The 17,480-nt window shown below is 57.5% G+C and overlaps 1 protein-coding gene across 4 annotated transcripts in view; it reads left to right on the top strand.

The window, feature by feature from the left end:
• AXIN1 (axin 1) overlaps nt 1-17,480 on the top strand; it is a 39,021-nt gene that overhangs the window by 13,485 nt on the left and 8,056 nt on the right. For 2 of the 4 annotated variants that reach the window (XM_052654261.1, XM_052654276.1), the window contains exons 3-7: nt 9,179-9,319; nt 11,506-11,602; nt 12,269-12,406; nt 15,958-16,487; nt 16,920-17,090. In XM_052654261.1, coding sequence (XP_052510221.1) covers nt 9,179-9,319; nt 11,506-11,602; nt 12,269-12,406; nt 15,958-16,487; nt 16,920-17,090 — 1,077 coding nt within the window. The remainder of the gene's footprint in view (nt 1-9,178; nt 9,320-11,505; nt 11,603-12,268; nt 12,407-15,957; nt 16,488-16,919; nt 17,091-17,480) is intronic. The other 2 variants (XM_052654269.1, XM_052654285.1) reach the window with 1 other exon arrangement.

Consider the following 17,480-nt stretch of genomic DNA (forward strand, 5'->3'; position numbering starts at 1 on the left):
TTTTCTCTTTTGTAAACAGTTTCAGGAATTTTTGTCTCTTTTCCCCCATTGTGCTTCATATGTATGTTTCCCAGACCTGTCTACCATTGGCTCATTTCTCTTCAGTTGCGTGCAGTCTACCATTACCTCTGTCTGTGGAATTCTTAACTTCAGTTGTTACATTTTTCAAGTTTAGTGTTCATTTGATTCTTCTTTTTGTTTTTTTAATATTCAGTTCTCTGCTCAAACTCTCTCAGAAGCTTGTCTTTTAAGGAACATGTTCATCACATGCATTTTAATGTCCTGTAATTTTTAAATTGGGGTATTTTGCGGTTCTTTTTCTATTGTCTTTCTCTCATGTCCTTGAGTTGGCTGGTCCTGCCTCCTAGTATGCTGGCCAGTTTTTATTGAACACTGGACACACATTCTGTATGTGACACAGATTAAGAACTCACTTGAGGACCCCAATCACATTTTTCTCCAGTGAGGGCTTACCTGGCTTTTAATGTGGGGACTTGTCACTTTACGCCAGCCAGAACCAGTCATCCCTCTAGGATAGCCACTGGGATCCCAGCTGAAGGCCTGGGGTCTGCACCAGCATCCACACCTTTGGTGCATTTGAAACACCCGTTTAGGAATTCTGGAAGTTATCACATTCTCAGCCTGGAGGTCCCTGCTTGAGGACTTCAAGGAGAAAAGTGGGACCCTGTGTCTGACTTGTCCATCTGTTTTTCTTTTCTCTCTCATGTTTTAGCCCCTTAAGACCTCATTTCCCTGGTGGCTCTCTTGTGCCTTGTTGTTTAGTCACTAAGTCCAACTCTTTTGTAACCCCGTGGACTATAGCCCGCCAGGCTCCTCTGTCCATGGGATTTCCCAGGGAAATAGGATCATTCCGTTCTCCAGGGGATCTTCCTGACCCAGAGGTTGAACCCACGTCTCCTCATTGCAGGTGGATTCTTCATCACTGAGCTGCCAGGGAAGCCCCTCTGTGCCTTAAAACATATGAAAACCTTTCTGTCTGTTTTTCTCATTGGTCTTGCAAGTGGTAGTTTGATCCCGGGTCAGGGGACTAAAATCCACGTGCCATGCAGTGCAGCCAAAAAAAAAAAGTCTGTGAAGAGAAGAGTCCTGTTGGGCATCCCTGTTTCTCTGGATGTGCCTTTAGCTGCCTCCGGGCAGATGAGTGCCCTGTGGATCATAGAACTCAAATGTCCTGTGTCCACACACCGACCCCATTTGCCTCTCAATATTGTTCAAAGGTAAATAATCTGAATAATTGTGTGCCCTTCCAAAGCATCTTTATGAATATAGAAATTAATACAAGCATATTGTTATATTTTCAACGTTAAATACGTTGTAAAGTAGGAATTTTCTTTAGAGAAATGTATGTGACCTAAAAAATGAGGTCCATCACACAGAATATGGTTTATGTTGAGTATAAACTCCAGACCCATTGAATATATGTTTGTTTTTCAGGTATAAAGATGACTTTACTAATTAAGCATTTCCAGTGTTTTCTTTGAGTTTGGGGTTTTGTTGCTTCATCCCTCTAGGTATTGTTGCCGTGTCTCCCGTGTGACAGGCAGCTGGGTGGATTAGTGCCCGGGTTCCCTGTGACCTAAATGAGAAGCACACTTGGGTCCCTGGTGGACCTCGTGTTACTCGGTGTGCATGGCAGACGGGTTCAGCCACGTGTTGGCTCACCTCCCTCAGTGTGAGCTGCTGGCCTCCGCATCCGCCCTGCGCAGGCCTGTGTCTGAGCTATGCCACCGACACTGTTCCTGGGGGCCGAGAACAGGCCCCCAGGTGCCCCTTTGCTGGGCCCTCCCACCCCACGGGGGTTCCCACTCTGCTGGTCTTGGCTTCCCAGCGACGTGGCCATGCCCCACCTTCCAGGCAGCCCCTAGGGCCACAGGCATGGAGAGGGCAGAGTTGAAGGGGCCGGATGAGGCTGGCGCGGTGCTCCGAGGGACGGTCTGAGCCGGGGTAGGCCAGTAACAGGACACTGTTGGACATCCTGGCATCGACGAAATGGCAGGCTTGCACGTTGGTGCTGTGAAATTCTGATTGCTTTGGAATGTAAAGTTTTGTGGTGCTGTGGGCAGTTTGTTGGGGTTAATGTAAAGATCACACATTTTCGTGGTGAACAAGGAGTCTGGCAAGTAAGAGCAGTCCAGAGTCCATCCTGTGGGCAATGGAAGCAGGGGCTGTGTCTTACCTGGTAGGGCTTTCTTGTAAGGTGGTCAGGGCAGGTTCATTGGATACAGTGAAAGTCCTTTTAAAAGAAAATCCGTTTGAAATGTTGTGAAAGAAAACTTCATCAGTGGGAGAACCAAATAACTTATAAAAGCAAAGTACCTGAAGAGTCTGAGTTCTCCCTCAGGGTTTCACTTTCTGGGCAGACTTCATGTGCTGAGTCAGGGGAGGCAGACAAGAGTGTCCTTCGGGCCTAGGGGCTGCCAGACGCGCGGTTAGCTTAGAGAAGGTTGAGTGTTACCTGGGGCTTCCCTGGTGGCTTAGCAGTAAAGCAGCGCGGGAGACGTGGGTTTGATCCTTGGGTCGGGAAGATCCCCTGGAGAAGGAAATGGCAACCCACTCCAGTATTCTCGCCTGGGAAATCCCGTGGATCCTGGTGGGCTCTAGTCCATGGGGTTGCAAAGGTCAGACAGGACTTAGTGACTAAACAGCAGCAAACGAGAGTTACCTGGTGATGTTAGGAAGTGAAGAGGGTGACCCAAGGCTTGGAATTTCTGGTTTCTGAATTACTTCAAGGGAACAAATCGTACTGTTTTATGAAGAGAGTTTTGATTTTGGCTAGATTCATAAGTGCACGTCCTTAATTTTTGAAAAGCCGTGTTTTCAGAGTTGCTGATTTGGTCTTGTAGCTTCAGTCCCGAGAACGAGTCTCCTCATCAGAGTTCTGTGCGATCTCAGAACGGCAGCCCTCAGCCTCCCGTCTGCTTCAGGTTGTGAACTGGGACAGATTCAGGCCTGTGGCAAAGAGGTTTGGGCCAGCCACGTGATCTGTGATTTTGAGCTCCCCGAGAGCCCAGGTCTGGAGTCTCTAGCCGGGTTTGCGAGACCTCAGGGGTCGACAGATAGCGTCTCTGTCTGTTACTCTGAATAGCCTGCAGTTTGTTGGGAGGTGTCGCTCCTGCATGTTGATGGTGATGATTTGCGTTTGTGAAGAGTGACCAGCCAGTTCCTTGGAGCTTCTGTTTGAGCCGTCAGAAGCTGGAGTGAGGGGCTGAAGTCTCCAGGGGAGGTTAGTGCCAGATGCGTGCTGACCCCGTCATTGGAGTGAGAGTGATTCATTAAAAATCATGGTGGCAAACACATACATGACCATGTGGAAAGCAGACAGCTAGTGGGGAGCTGCTGTCTTAATTACAGAGAGCTCAGCCTGGTGCGCTCTGATGACCTAGAGGGGAGGGGGCTGGGGAGTGTGACTGATTCGCGTTGTTGTATGGCAGAAACCAACAGAACATTGTAAAGCAATTCTTCTCCAACTAAAAATTTTTAAAAATGAATACAAAAAAAAAATCACAGTGGCAGATTCTGTGAAACATTTTTTGTTACACTTCTTAAAAACTGCCACATGGAGTTCCTCTTCATCAGATCCATGTAACCTAAAGATCTGATGTGAAGCATTTGTGTGGGTCCAGGCCCTGAAGGATTGCTGCTGATGTCTGAGAAGCCTGCTGTGCAGAGGAAAGCTGATGTAAATGTGCAGTGTTTGCGCGGAGCAGAGATGAACAGGACTTTTGCTCTGGTTCACCCCTCGTGTGAGCTCTTTCCGGCGAGTTCCAGCTGTGGTGCTTCAGGTTCTCAGCGTGCTCTTCACATATATTGTTCTATAGATTTCAACTGCTCTGCAGCAATAAACACCCAGGGACACAGTGCAGAAGTTATATAAGAAATATATTTGGTGCAGGAAAATTGAAAAATACAGAGAAGTGAGAAATGATCTAGCTGGGTCCCTCTCGAATCTTCTTAGCATCTGTGTGGTCTCTCCGCCCTGCACAGATGGGCCCGACTCATGTCACTCACAGTGCGAATCTTTAGCAGGTGTTGTAAAGAGTTGCTAGTTTATCGTAAAGAGTTACTGGTGTTCACAGCTGCACACAAGAATTGTGGCAAAGAGGGAGTCCCCCCCGCTGACCCGTGAATCTTCAAGCCAGGAGTGCATGGTCTCCCTTGAGCATGGAGTTCTGACCTTAGAGCCTTGAACCTGCTGTGTTCAGCATCTTACAGGAAGTCGGGGGGATCCACGTCCTGCAGCCCTTAGCCCCCAGCCTCATCCTGCTCCCACGTGTGGGACGCCGCGCCGGATGTGCTGGCCCATCTAAGTCTAGCGGTTTCTGCATCGTCTGGCGCTTGGCATCCCCTTGTGTGCTCGTGAAGGGTACTCGGACCCCTTTCAAAGAGGTGGCCATCGTCGATCCACTTTGCAGGGGTAACGTGCCCACCGTCAAGTGCTGGTAAGTAGTGGTGAGGGCAGATGGGGCCCTGGGGGCCACTCTGGGGCCAGGGTTCTCCACTGCCTACCTTGTGGGGGGCCGGGTGGCCCCCGTGGCCACCACGTCCAGTCTGTGTGTGCCTTTTCCACAGAACATAGATCCTTCTGTTGTTACTGTTCAGTTTTGACTCTGATGCCCTTTGGTGTGTTCTGCAGTTCAGCGTTCATTCATGGTGGTGGGTGTGGTGTGCCAGTTGGGTAATAAAAATAAGTAAAGGGTCACAAAATAAAAGGCGTGTGGGACCGGGAGGCTGCTCACAGCGCAGATCACAGGCTGCAGTCGCCTGTCTGGTGCAGACCCGTCAGGGCGGGGTGGGGCTGGGCTCAGGGGTGGGAGGATGGCACAGCAGGCAGATGTCCTGCTGCAAGGGAGCGGCCTCCCAGTGCACGCAGATCAGACGACGGGCGTGCACAGAATGTGTGTGTCACCCTAAAGTATCTCTGCCACACATCGCCTCTTTTTTGAAAAGTAACTTTTTACTTTTGGCTGAACTGGGTCTTGGCTGTTGGGCTTTTTCTAGTTGTAGTGAGTGGCTGCTACTCCAGTTGTTGGGCTTGGTCTCCTAATCGCGGTGGCGTCTCGTTACAGAGGGCGGGCCGCAGGACGTGAGGGCTTCAGTAGTTGCCGTGCACAATCTTAGTTGCCCCACGGCATGTTCAGTCCCAGACCAGGGATTGAACCTGTGTGCCCTGCATTGGTAGGCGGATTCTTCATCACTGGACCACCAGGGGGGTCCCACGAGATCATCTCTTAATTACAAAGGAAAACAGTGAAGTTAGAGTAGAAACTTGGCAGGCCCTGGGTTTGCCGCCGGCATTGGGACCAGCCTGCAGGACATTCTTGGAAGCGTGGTGGCATCGCCTCTGTGCCGCTCCTGGAAGCGCCTGCCGGGATCTCACAGGAGGCCATCTGGGACCTTGAGAGTGTCCCAGCGGGACAGGCTGTGGGCATCTGAAGATGGGACAGTTGTTATGAGGCTGTGGCTTGGGTCTCAGGACATCGAAATGGCTCTCAAGGCCGCTCCTGCCCAGGGGAGGGGTCTGCGTTCTGCCTCCTGCCACTCTCTGTCTGTCTGTCGCCCCTGCGTCCCCAGTCGCTGGGGTCTGGCCTGGGGCACTGGGTCTAGAGGCGGGGTGGGAGGGGTGGGCCTCGCCTTCCCAGGAGGGGCTTGCAGAGGTGAAGACCAGGAGGGTCACTGCACAGGGCCTGGGGGCGCAGAGCTCTCCCGAGACCCTGCTCTTGAGTCCTTTGGCTTTTACCAAGGAGGGAAATGGCTGGATCCTATGGCAACTCTGTTTTAAGTTTTAGAGACTACCGGTCAGTGTCCCTGAGTCTGTGCTGTTTCCCTCCCCATCAAAAGCTTACAAAGTTCCGCAGAAACTGGAAGGATTACCAAGCAGTGAAAGTGAATTTCAACCCACTGAAATTACCCTTCAGGAATGAAGGGGAAATGAAGACAAGTTTCAGACGAGCAAACACTGAGGAAGTGTCAGCTGCAGCGCTTGTTCTCATGGACATACTGGAGGGTGTTCTTAAGGCAGAGAGAATGCTCTCAGGGCAGGAGGGACAGGGGAGGGCGTGGTGACTCCAGGCCGCTGCTGAAGGATAAAGCAAGACTGGTGATGTCTCCTGGGGTTAAGACACCATGTGGACTCAAAACCCGGGACTCCAACAGCACATGAGTGTGTGGGAGGCGGGTGGAGTTAGTTCTGTTTGTTTTTTTGTTTTTTTGCTGCTCCGTGTGGCACGTGGGCTCTTAGTTCCTCAACCTGGGGTCGAGCGTGCACCCCCTGCAGGGGAAGTGCAGAGTCTTACCTGCTGGACTGCCAGGGGACTCCCGAGTGGACTTAACTCTGACCGTGTGTTGCCTGGGAACAGGTAGAATGCAGGTAATTGGACCTTGATGCATCAAGGGTACCTGTTGGTAATCCCTGAAGGAACCATTGAAAGAACAGTGAAAGAGCTACTCTATCAGAGGGAGGAGACAGAGAATAGAAAGTATTCCAAAAGGAGGCAAGGAGGAACACAGGAAACTAGAACAGCCGTGACCGGCAGCGAGCAGTGAGCCGGCGGGTCCACTCTGTCGTCACACTGAGCGCAGCGGGACCGGAGAAGTGATTCAAAGGAGGAACGGTCAGACCAGATCGTGGGAAGGCCGCTGCTCAGGAAGGAGACACAGAAGCGAAAGGACGCAGGAAGTTTTCGAGTGAAAGCGTGGAGGGCGGAGTCTTGCACTCAGCAGCCCCAGAGGCCTGGAGGTCCTGGGGGTTCTCTTGTGAGGTCTGGAAGCCGCAAAGAGGCCGGAGGTCTCCCTAGATCCTGCGTCTGAGTTCCGGTTCTGGCCGTCGTGTGGGGAGCAGCCAGCGGTCCCCAAGTGACGTTTCGCAGAGCTTCCTGTGTTGCGGCAGTCTGCGGCACCTGTCCCGAGGGCTGGCCTCGCTGCCGGGCCCTCCTCCTCTTTCTCCCCACGCACTTTCTTCCCTGTGTGTCTGGACGTGGAGCTGTGTCTGTGCTGGGGTTTGCTCAGCACCGGAGGCTGGGGAAAGAACCCATGTTTCCCCTGCTTGTCACCTCAAAGCTGGGTTTCCTGGGCCCCGTCGGGGGAGGGCACAGGCGGCCCATGCAGGCGTTGGGGTCACGGGCTCAGTCCTGCCCTCTTGGGAAGGGTGAGGGCCCGGGGCGTGTGGGTTCTGGCCCTGAGGTAGCGGGACATGGAGGGGCGACTCAGCTGTCCGTGGTCTGAATTCCAGCGCGGTAGCTGTGTTGGTGATTGTGTTGATGGTTTGTGTTTAAACAGCCAGAGGAATAGCAGTGTCATTTAGGGAGAGCGTGGTGCTGCAGATGTGGGCTCCACGTCAGCGTGCGTGTGGGCCCGGGATGGCCCCCGTCCCTTCCCCAGAGCCTCTGGGCCCTGCGCCCGCCCTCATTTGGTGGGACCCGGCTGCTGTGGGGGATCAGGAGGACCGTGATGTGGGGTGACGAGCCCGGGTCCTGACCTGAAGGGGTGGTTGTGTGCACTGTCATCGTCCTGGAGGTGCCGTGGCTGCTCTGCTTTTGTGCGTGGCGCCCGGGAGGTGGGCTGCTCACTGGGGTCTCTCCAGCGATCCTGCCTGGCCCGGCCCAGCTCACGCATCCTGCGTGCACGGCTCACACCAAGGTGTCCCCCAGGGCCCCGTGGATGCAGAAGTGCTCTGTTCCCTTCTCTGCATCGAGCACACGGGTCCCTGGAGCCAGTGCGGCTGCCATTCACAAGCGCCCTGACCAGGATGAGGCTGCGGTCAGAGCCCTCAGAGGCCTCCTCATCATGTACCCCCTTCGCGTGACCCTTGGGGACTGACCACCGCTGCTTCCAGGCGGCTCAGGGGAGAGCAGGTGGTGCCGGGAGCCGCAGCTCCGAGGGACTGGCGGGGCCTTCGCGGACTGAGCAGAACAGAGACTCCAGAAGGGGCGCGTGTGGGGTCAGGTGTGCAGGGATTCAGGACGCGGCGGTGATGTGCTCAGTGCCCGTGGCTGGCTCTCCATTCTGATGCAGAGGAGTAGGTGGGTTTTACATGCACTATTTCAGGTAGCGATCTTAGAAAGCATTGAAATACTTGGAGAAAAACTGAGGGATATGTTTATGATTGTCAAATGAGGAAAGTTGGCCTATGTAAGAATCTGTAAGGAGAAAGACTGGTAAGTCTGATTTCACAGAAGTAAACTTTTCTAATACCAAAATCGACATAAAGTTAAGAAGTGACATTTAGGGAGGAAGTATTTTCACGTATGTAACCAGAGGTTGATAGTAAGAATATTTAAGTGAAAGTCGCTCAGTTGTGTCCGACTCTTTGCAACCCCACGGACTGTCCATGGAATTCTCCAGGCCTGAATACTGGAGTGGGCAGCCTTTCTCTTCTACTGGGGATCTTCCCAACCCAGGGATCGAATGCAGGTCTCCCGCATTGCAGGCAGATGTTTTACCAGCTGAGCTGCAAGGAAAGTTCAAGAATATTTAAAGACATCTGTAAATCACTAAGAAACTCGTAAACCGCCCAACAGAAAATAGACAGAAGGTATGAACAGGTCATTTAAAGAGGAAAGAATTAATTTAAGGATATCTCAGTGCTCCCCCTGCTGACCATCTACCAGGGAAATGCAAGCTGTTAGTGTCGGTTTCTGGCTAGTTTGGCGCCCCATGGTGGCGCGTCCCGCCCGGGGGTGCAGGATGGGCCCTGCTGTCCTGGGGGGCAGCATGGCGGCCGCTCGCACACCCACGGCTCTCGTGCTCGCCCCTGCTCGCCCGCGCTGTGCCAGTGCTCAGGCTTGTGCCCCGGACGCCTGGCTGGGGCCCTCGTGGACGGCTCTGGCACGGGGCCGGGGCAGGGGGGCGCACTCTGTGGGTCAGTGAGTCTGTGGCTGCAGGGGCAGGGGCGCGGAGCTGGTACCCTATTTCTAGTTACCGGCAGAGAGCACGCGTGTGCTCACGGGCACAGCTGCCCAACTGCACAGGGGAGGCGTGGGGTGCCCGTCTCCCCGGAAGCATGGGGGTGGGGGCAGGGCAGACCCGCGGCCTTTTCTGCCCTGTCTCTTCTGAATGCTTTGGGTCTGTAGTCCACGTGCTGGGGTCACTGGTGATTGTGAAGAGGATCAGTGCACGGGGACATGGCCTGGCGGCTGCTAACATGCCTCCTTATTGGCAGGTGTGGACCGTGGCGGGAGCCCGTCAACCCCTACTACGTCAACTCTGGCTACGCTCTCGCCCCTGCCACCAGCGCCAATGACAGCGAGCAGCAGAGCCTGTCCAGCGATGCTGACAGCCTGTCCCTCACCGACAGCAGTGTGTAAGTGCCCGCCGCCCCTCCTCGCATCGCGGGGGCTGCTCCTGGAGACCCTCCTGCAGACCAGAGCCTTGGTTGCTTCCCTCCAGGCGAGACGCCGAGCTGCCTGGTGGTGCCCAGCCCTGGTCTCGGTGCTGGTGTGTGCAGTGCGTCCAGAGCGGGCCACCCCAAGGCATCTGCTCTGTGCTTGCCCCCCTGTGATCTGGAAGCCGTCTCACCCGATTGGCAGGGCCTGTCGTCCCCTCGGTGTGGCTCTGTGCCGGCCGGCTGGGGCCCTCGAAGGTGGCATGAACCCCTGTCCAGGGATGCCTCCCCTGGGGAAAGTGCTCGCTTCTGACACCTTTCTCTGGTTCGCCAATGACTTCGGGGACCTTGGTGCAGGTCAGGATGTGATGGTGTCACACCTGCCCATGTCACACCAGGGCATGGCCTGTCTGCCTGCTGGGGTCACACGGGGCCCAACTCCACTGCCCATGTGCATCAGGCTTGCCTGCATTCAGTCACACACCATTTGCTGTCTCTCTGCCCCGACAGGGAGGTTCTGGCTTGGAGCCAGCAGGTGGGTGGGCATCTACCCCCGCGATGGCGCGTGGGCTGCGGCCCTGACCCTGTCAGCGGGTCATGGGGACTGTGTCCCCGCCCTGCGTGGTGTCTGGAGGTCAGACAGGCTTAAGGAAGGAGGAAAAGGCCGGCTCGCCCATCCTTGCAGGTGGCCGGCTCCTTCCGTGCTGTGGCCCTGCCTTGTGGGCTGTCCTGTCTGCTGGCGCCTCGTACCGCCTGCCCGTGTCTGGCTCTGGTCTGACAGCCCCGTGTCTGGCGCATCGGGAGCCCCTTCTCCTGTTGGGGGCCGCGAGATGGGGGCGTCGTCCCACCAGGCTGAGCCTCGATGGGGCAGTCTGCATTCATCATTACCTTCTCCTTTGTTTTTGACTCTTTCATAGAAAATGTTGGTGTTTTTAACAACTTACTTGATATTACTAGGGTTTCAGCACGACTTGCCATGAATATAAAGTGTCGTGTTAAAGGGTTCCAACGAGCTGCGCCCCTCAGAGCCCCCGGGAGCCGCTGACAGCATGCGTTCTGTTCTCTTCCCCAAAACTCAGTTACTACAGTGTCAATTAATCTCTTAATTCTCTCTAAGGGAAGGACATATGTTTGCTAAAGGGAAGATCTAAACAAAAAGAATTTCCCCAATACTCTGTTCATCTTGGTTTACACTGAGACTCAGAAATATAGGAATAGTTAAGAACTTGGAGTGTAAAATTGTGGCAGATATTTAAATGTACTGAATATATGAGGCAAAAAATAGGATCGTGTGTTTCATCTGAATTATTTCTGTTGGCAATTCAGCATCACCTCCACTTACCGAAGGGCTTCTCAGTCCACTGCTCTTGGGCACAGACTCCACGGACAGCGCCTAGCCTCCCAGGCGTGGACTTGAGGTGCACGGTCAGAGCACGCGAGCCTCATGCATGGGGCTCGGGATACCAAGGGCGTGCAGGTGCACTGTGGCTCTTGTTCCCTGAGGCCCGGCCCTCTGGACCGCTGTGCCCGCTGCACTGTGGCCCCACCTGGGGTCCTGAAGGCCTGGGGGACCCAGCATCCCCACCTCTGTGCCCTGCTCTGAACCAGGGCCACCCTTCTCTCACACTGGGCTGAGTGCGCCTGGGCCAGGCTGGGACACACCGAGCACCGTGTGCCTGGGGCGCCTCTGCTGGCCGAGCAGCCGTCAGCGCAGGCCGTGCGTGGGAGGCAGGTGAGGGGCCAGGGAGCGCCGGCACCGTGGGTGCCCCCCACAGGAGACCTGGGAGGCTGGGGCCTGTCAGGGGGCCACCCCTCAGGTCCTTGGGAGACGGGTACCAGAGAGCAGGAGGCGAGCAAGTGAGATGCTTCTCAGATAAGTGCTTAGTCATTTTAAAGGCAGTATGTGATTTGACTTATGGTTATATCAGTCTTCAGAAGGGTTGTAACTAAAATTCATGTCAAGAGAACAAAATTGAGCATCTGACAGATTATTCTGCTTTACTGTCTTATCGTGGAAGAAAGCAGGATTCAGGAACCCGACCCGTTCTTTTTAAGAACGCGAAGTCGTCTTCAGCCAGTGCAGCTCAGGAGACAGGCCCCTCGGGCCAGCTCCCGGTGGCCGTGGCTGAGCTGTGTGTGTGTTCACGCGAGTGTCTCTCTGACAGGGATGGAGTCCCGCCCTACAGGGCCCGCAGGCAGCACCGCCGGGAGATGCAGGAGAGCGTCCAGGCCAACGGGCGGGTGCCTCTGCCTCACATTCCCGTAAGTGTCCTCCTGCGTGCTCCCTGCTCCCGCCTGAGGGGCGGTGGCCCGCAGTCCTTTGGAGGCTCTGGGTAACTGCGCACAGGGTTTCTTGCTCTGCTTGCAAGTGTTTTGGATTTGAAGCTATTTCAGTTTACAGCTCGTACCCGCCCCCAAAGCTGTGCGGCTGCTGCTGTGAGGCATGCGTGGAATTGCATTCTCTGAATGTGGCTCCCCCATCCCTCCCTGGCTCCTCCTTGCACCCAGCTTCTGTGTCGCTTGTCCTGGGTGCAGGGCCTGGGCGCCTCCCGTGTCGGGTGCTGCTGCCCCTTGGGTGTAGGGTGGGCACTGCAGAGCACCTACCTTTCTGGCGTCCAGGCTCAGCCCCGACCTCAGGGGTCTGCACAGCTGGACACCTCTGCACAGCTGGCTGGTCAGTCACAAGAAGCCCTTCTCCAGGGCTGGCTGGCAGCCTCGGGCGGGCGCCTTGGGCTGTGGGCACTAGGGTGGCCGTCCCTGAGGAGGCATAGCCCCCGGCCTCCTCAGGGTCTTCACCCGTGGTCGTGGGAGGCAGGAGGCGGCCATGTCCACTTGTCCCCTGCCAGTCAGCCCGGGGCAGGGAGGAGAGTGCAGACCGTGCCCTGCTCACCGCGGTGCAGCAGGGCCCACTGTGGCGTTTCCTCACAGCGCACGTACCGAATGCCAAAGGAAGTCCGCGTGGAGCCCCAGAAGTTCGCGGCAGAGCTCATCCACCGCCTGGAGGCTGTACAGCGGACGCGGGAGGCCGAGGAGGAGCTGGAGGAGCGGCTGAAGCGCGTCCGCATGGTGAGTGGCTGCCGTGGCGCGGGTCACAGCAGGCCCCTGAGGCCTCGGCCTTCTCCATGCAGTGGAGGGCATCTCCCCGCCAGCCGGACAGGTCAGGGCTCCCTGCTCCCACCTGAGGGGCGGTGGCCCGCGGTCCTTTGGAGGGTCTGACCTGCGTCCTGCTCCGTGCCCTCCCTGCTGCGTGGAGCCCAGATGGCCTCCCTTGGGCAGAGCAGCCTGAGGCTCTGACCCGTCACTGCGTGCAGAGTGGCTTTGCGGCTGGGACACAGCTCTGTGTGTCTCGTTTCCTGGCTGGTAGCCTTTCTGATAGAACTCCGGGAGCTGAGCGTTTCAGCACACCGGATCTATTTGCTGTAGCTCTTTGCCTGTAGGTGCCTGCGTACCTGTCTTTTTTGCCTGCCGTGGCGCTCTCCCGTCCTGGCCGCTGCACACGTGTGTCATTCTACACACAAGGGGCCCCCGGGCAGAGGTGCTGTGACAGGCGTGCCCCACGTCTCCCTCATGTGCACCGCCTCCTGGACCTGTGGGCCTCGAGGCCTCTGGCACACAGGCCTTCTCTCAGGGCGGGAGTTCATTCTCTTCTCAGTATTTCGTTCAATATCTGAAACTCAAAATGTGACTTTCTTGTCGGAATGATTTGTCTACCAATCACCTGATCTTCCTGTTTAAACTACAGAACCTGAGCCCTCCCCGGACCCTGTCAGAACCCAAGGGGGCCCCTGCTGTTTCGGGTTCCACGTTCCCCAGGGGTGATGTGTGCACCGCCACTGGAGGCAGTGCCATCAGGGTGGGTGAGGGGCCTGGTAGGTGGGCAGCCCCGCAGTCCCCTCTCTTGCCCCCGCGCCTGGCTGCAGGGCTCTGTGTGACGCCTGGCCCTGACACAGGCTGGGCTCCCCCACCTTCCCTACACGGAGTCAGCAGGCAGATGTCATCATGGGGTGGAGTGCGGAGCCCTGGAGGTACCAGAGACAGCCCCAAGTGTGGGGTGGTCGCAGGCCGTGCGGCGCCACGGGGGGCCCCGTGGGACCGTGCCCTGCTCCCCCTCCCGCCACTGGCGGTGGCGCGGCCTCCTGGCAGGGCAGGTGCAGCCCAAGGCCTGCCCTGAGCCCTCTGGCGGCCCTCCCATGGCCCGTGGCTCAGCGACCTGCCCGAGGCCCTTGCCCCATCACTGCTCAGGAGGGCATGGCCAGCAGGCGGGGCTAGGGGTGCGGTGCTCGTTAGAGCTGAGGGTTCCTGCCTCCTGGGAGCTGCCCAGAGGGAACAAACGCAGGCCAGAGTCACGCGTGTGCCAGTGCCTTGGTGCAGCTCAGCCCGGGTCGCGCATGTGAGGAGCGGGCGCCCTGGCAGCGTCTCCACCACTGCCTCTCTGTGAGGCTGTTCTGAGTGCATTGCTATGGACAGTGCTTAAAACAGGCGCAGGAAGCAAGGTGTAACGTTTCGTGAAAGAAGCTTCAGAAACCTGCAGACTGGCAGGTTTCACTGCAGACCTGGGCTTCTGCGATGCACTGCTGTGCTTCCGGCCTTGGCTCGGGCTGTGTGCACGCGGTCCTGGCCGGTGGCGTCGGGCGGGAGGGGCGCGCTCAGGTGGCCCAGCTGTCTGACGGCGTCTGAGGCTCTCCCACGGCGTCCCTGGCAGGCGCTGGACGGCTGTGCCTGCAGCCCACGAGCTCTCAGGGGGCTGGGCCCGGCAGTGTTCTCTGACGTGACCGAACGTGTCCCAGCAAACATCCGGTGTCGGTTGCTCGGGGCCTCAGGCTCAGGAGGGCTGCCACGCGTAGTCCTCGGGTCCCGGCTCCCAGCCTCAGGGGTGTAGCTGGCCGGCTCCCAGAGGCGTCCCCCCGCCCCAGGGGGTGGCTCACTGCCCAGCAGCTGGCCGTGTGGTCTTGAGTCTGTTACCAGGTGTGATTTTGTAAGCTATGTGAACTGTGTTACAAACAAGAATCCTTTTTTACGAGTAATAGCTCAGACATTTTTGGGGCCATGCCTTGCAGCTTGTGGGATCTTAGTTCCTGACGAGGGATCTAACTTGAAATCCTGCAGTGAAAGTACCAAGTCCTAACCGCTGGACTGCGGGGAATTCCCACTGCAGATTTTTAAGTAATTAATTATTTTCGGTCGAGCAGGGTGTTCCTGGCGGTGTGCGGGCTTTCTCTGGCTGTGGTATGCAGGAGCTGCTCTTTGTTGCAGTGTGTGGACTTCTCGGTGCAGCGGTTTCTCTTGTTGGGGAGCATCGTCCTAGGGCATGTGAACGTCACTACTGTGGCTCATGAGGCAGTACTTGGAGCACACAGGCTTAGTTGCTCCATGGCACGTGGGATCTTCCTGGACCAGAGATCGAACCCATGTGCCCCGCATTGGCAGGTGGAATTCTTAACCACTGGAATACCTGGGAAGTCCTACAGATTTTTTAATAATTGAATTTTACTGTAAAGCTTGGGAAATCAGAACAGAAGAAGATGAAAACTAGCGCTGAAGGGTTACGTAAATCTGTAATATTTTAAAACCCTAAAATTGAATTTCTGTGCGTGCAGAGCTATTAGGAATAGCTGGTCTCAGACCCCTGGATGTTTGGAGGCTTCTTTTTACAGTCTGCTGCCCTGGGAGGGGGCGAATGGCATCAATACTGGGTGCCCCTTGGTGCGAGTCTCCCGAGTCCCCACCCCTGATAACCACGAAGCACCAGGGTCGGTGTGGGGACAGGGTGAGTGCAGGAACCCAGGGTCCGGGTAGTGATAGGGGGTGCAGAGCCCGGAGTCTGGGGCACTCCAGGGCAGCTCCCAGCTCGCCCACAGGCCTGCATGTCCCCCCGTCTGCCCCTCTCTCCCAGCCTGTCCTCTTGGGTGCCATTTCTGAGTCGTGGTTCCCACAGCTGGCGGCATGTCTGATGACCGCAGGCACTTCCGCAGTGGTGCGGAGTCCTGTGGGGACTCCTGGGGGCTTGTTCATGTCGTAGCGCGGGGTGGCTCGGTCATCCGGTCTCTCAGCGTCTGCTCAGGGCAACTCAATAAGACGAGACAGTGGACGTGAATTGTGTGTTTCAGGATTGAAGTGATTGAATGTGTATGTTTACAGGTCTGCTTACCGTAACTCTCAGAGTCAAAGGAAATTCTGCTAGTTTGATATGATAATTTATTAACACTCGTAGCAAGATAGGAAAAACCAGGAGCTCTTCTGTATAAAGGCAGTGTTTGCTGGGAAAATATGATGGAAAATACAGCGGTGAAATTGAGGAATAGGAAAACAATTGAAAAAAATAAAAATTTTTATTGAGAAGCTTAACATGGAAGCGGTGCCAGGCGTCCTGGCAGTCTGTGTGGTCCTGTCCCCGCACTTGGGAGGGGAGCCCCGGCCAGCCCACATCCGCTGCGTCCTCCCGGAGCCCGGCCACGCTGGCGCGGGGCCACTCTGGATCTGGAGGCCGCTCCTGCCCTTCGCTGGCCTGGCTTCGTCCCCAGCTCGGGGCTTGGGCCTTTGTTGGTGCCTTGTGTCCCCAAGCATGGGGTCTCCACTGTGCAGCCAGTGCCGAGAGGTGCCACGCTGTCTTGTCCCAGCAGGAGGAGGAAGGTGACGACAGTGACATGCCCTCTGGCCCCCAGGGCGCCAGCCACAAGCTTCCCTCGGCCCCGGCCTGGCACCACTTCCCATCCCGCTACGCGGACGTGGGCTGTGCAGGGCTGCGGGACGCGCACGAGGAGAATCCTGAGAGCATCCTGGACGAGCACGTGCAGCGAGTCATGAGGACACCTGGCTGCCAGTCGCCAGGGCCTGGTCACCGATCCCCGGACAGCGCGCACGTGCCCAAGATCGGGGTGCTGGGGGGTGCCATGCCTGGGCACGGAAAGCACGTGCCCAAGCTGGGGGCAAAGCTGGACCCGGCTGGGCTGCACCTCCACAGACACAGCCACCACCACGGCCACCACGGCCCGGCCCGGCCCAAGGAGCCAGCTGAAGCCGAGCCCGCCCGCCGGGTCCCGGGCACCTTTGCCTGGGGCCCGGAGCTGCACAGTCACACAGCCAAGCCCCGCAGCCACATGGAGAGCACGGGCGCCCCCCCTACCGCCGGCGACAGCCTGGCCTACGGGTGAGTATGAGCCACAATCCCCTGCCCCAGCGCAGGTCAGTGCAGATGGTGTGCCCCAGAGAAGGGTCCTTTGTGCCACCCTCGGGCCAGAGTTTCCCTGAGGAGTCCCTAAGCCAGGGCCAGCGCGGGTTGGCAGGAGTGTGCGCCTGGGTGCACGGCCGTGGGGCTCCAGCCCTGAAGCACCGTTGGGTTGGATGGGCCCATTTCGGGGGTGGTGTCTGGGTGAGGACGGGTGGCTGGGCCCGAGCTGCCTGGACGCCTTCTGTCCACAGAGTCGGCCTGAAACAGCCCGGCTGTGCCTGCAAGAGTGTGGCCAAGGCCCCACGTGCAGGCAGGGCCCTTGCAGGCTGTCCTCCCCAGCCCTGAGGGTCCTGGCCAGCCGTCCAGCCTGGGCCGGCTGAAGTAGCAAGTGACCAGGCCTTGCTCTTGCAGCGGGAAGGCGGGCACGACCTCCAAGAGAAACTCCAAGAAGGCGGAGCTGGGGAAGAGCAGCAGCACAGAGGCACCAGGCCCGGCTGAGGATGCGGAGAAGCACCAGAAGATCATGCAGTGGATCATTGAGGGCGAGAAGGAGATCAGCCGGCACCGGAAGGCGGGCCACGGGTGAGGGCCCCGGCTGAGCCCTCCCCCGGCCGGGTCCCCCACCCCCAGCTCCGAGTCCCCCACCCCCGGCTCCGAGTCCCCCACCCCCGGCTCCGAGTCCCCCACCCCCGGCTCTGAGTCCCCCACCCCCAGCTCTGAGTCCTCCCCCGGCCGGGTCCCCCACCCCTGGCTCTGAGTCCCCCACCCCCGGCTCTGAGTCCTCCCCCAGCTGGGTCCCCCACCCCCGGCTCTGAGCCCTCCCCTGGCCGGGTCCCCCACCCCCGGCTCTGAGTCCTCCCCTCCTCCATGGCTGAGTCCCCCACCCCCGGCTCTCCCCAATCCCAGCTCTGAGTCCTCCCCTCCCCCATGGCTGAGTCCCCCACCCCCGGCTCTGAGTCCTCCCCTCCCCCA

The sequence above is a fragment of the Budorcas taxicolor genome, chromosome 2 (assembly GCF_023091745.1).
Source record: "Budorcas taxicolor isolate Tak-1 chromosome 2, Takin1.1, whole genome shotgun sequence".
In the NCBI taxonomy this organism is placed as follows: domain Eukaryota; kingdom Metazoa; phylum Chordata; class Mammalia; order Artiodactyla; family Bovidae; genus Budorcas; species Budorcas taxicolor.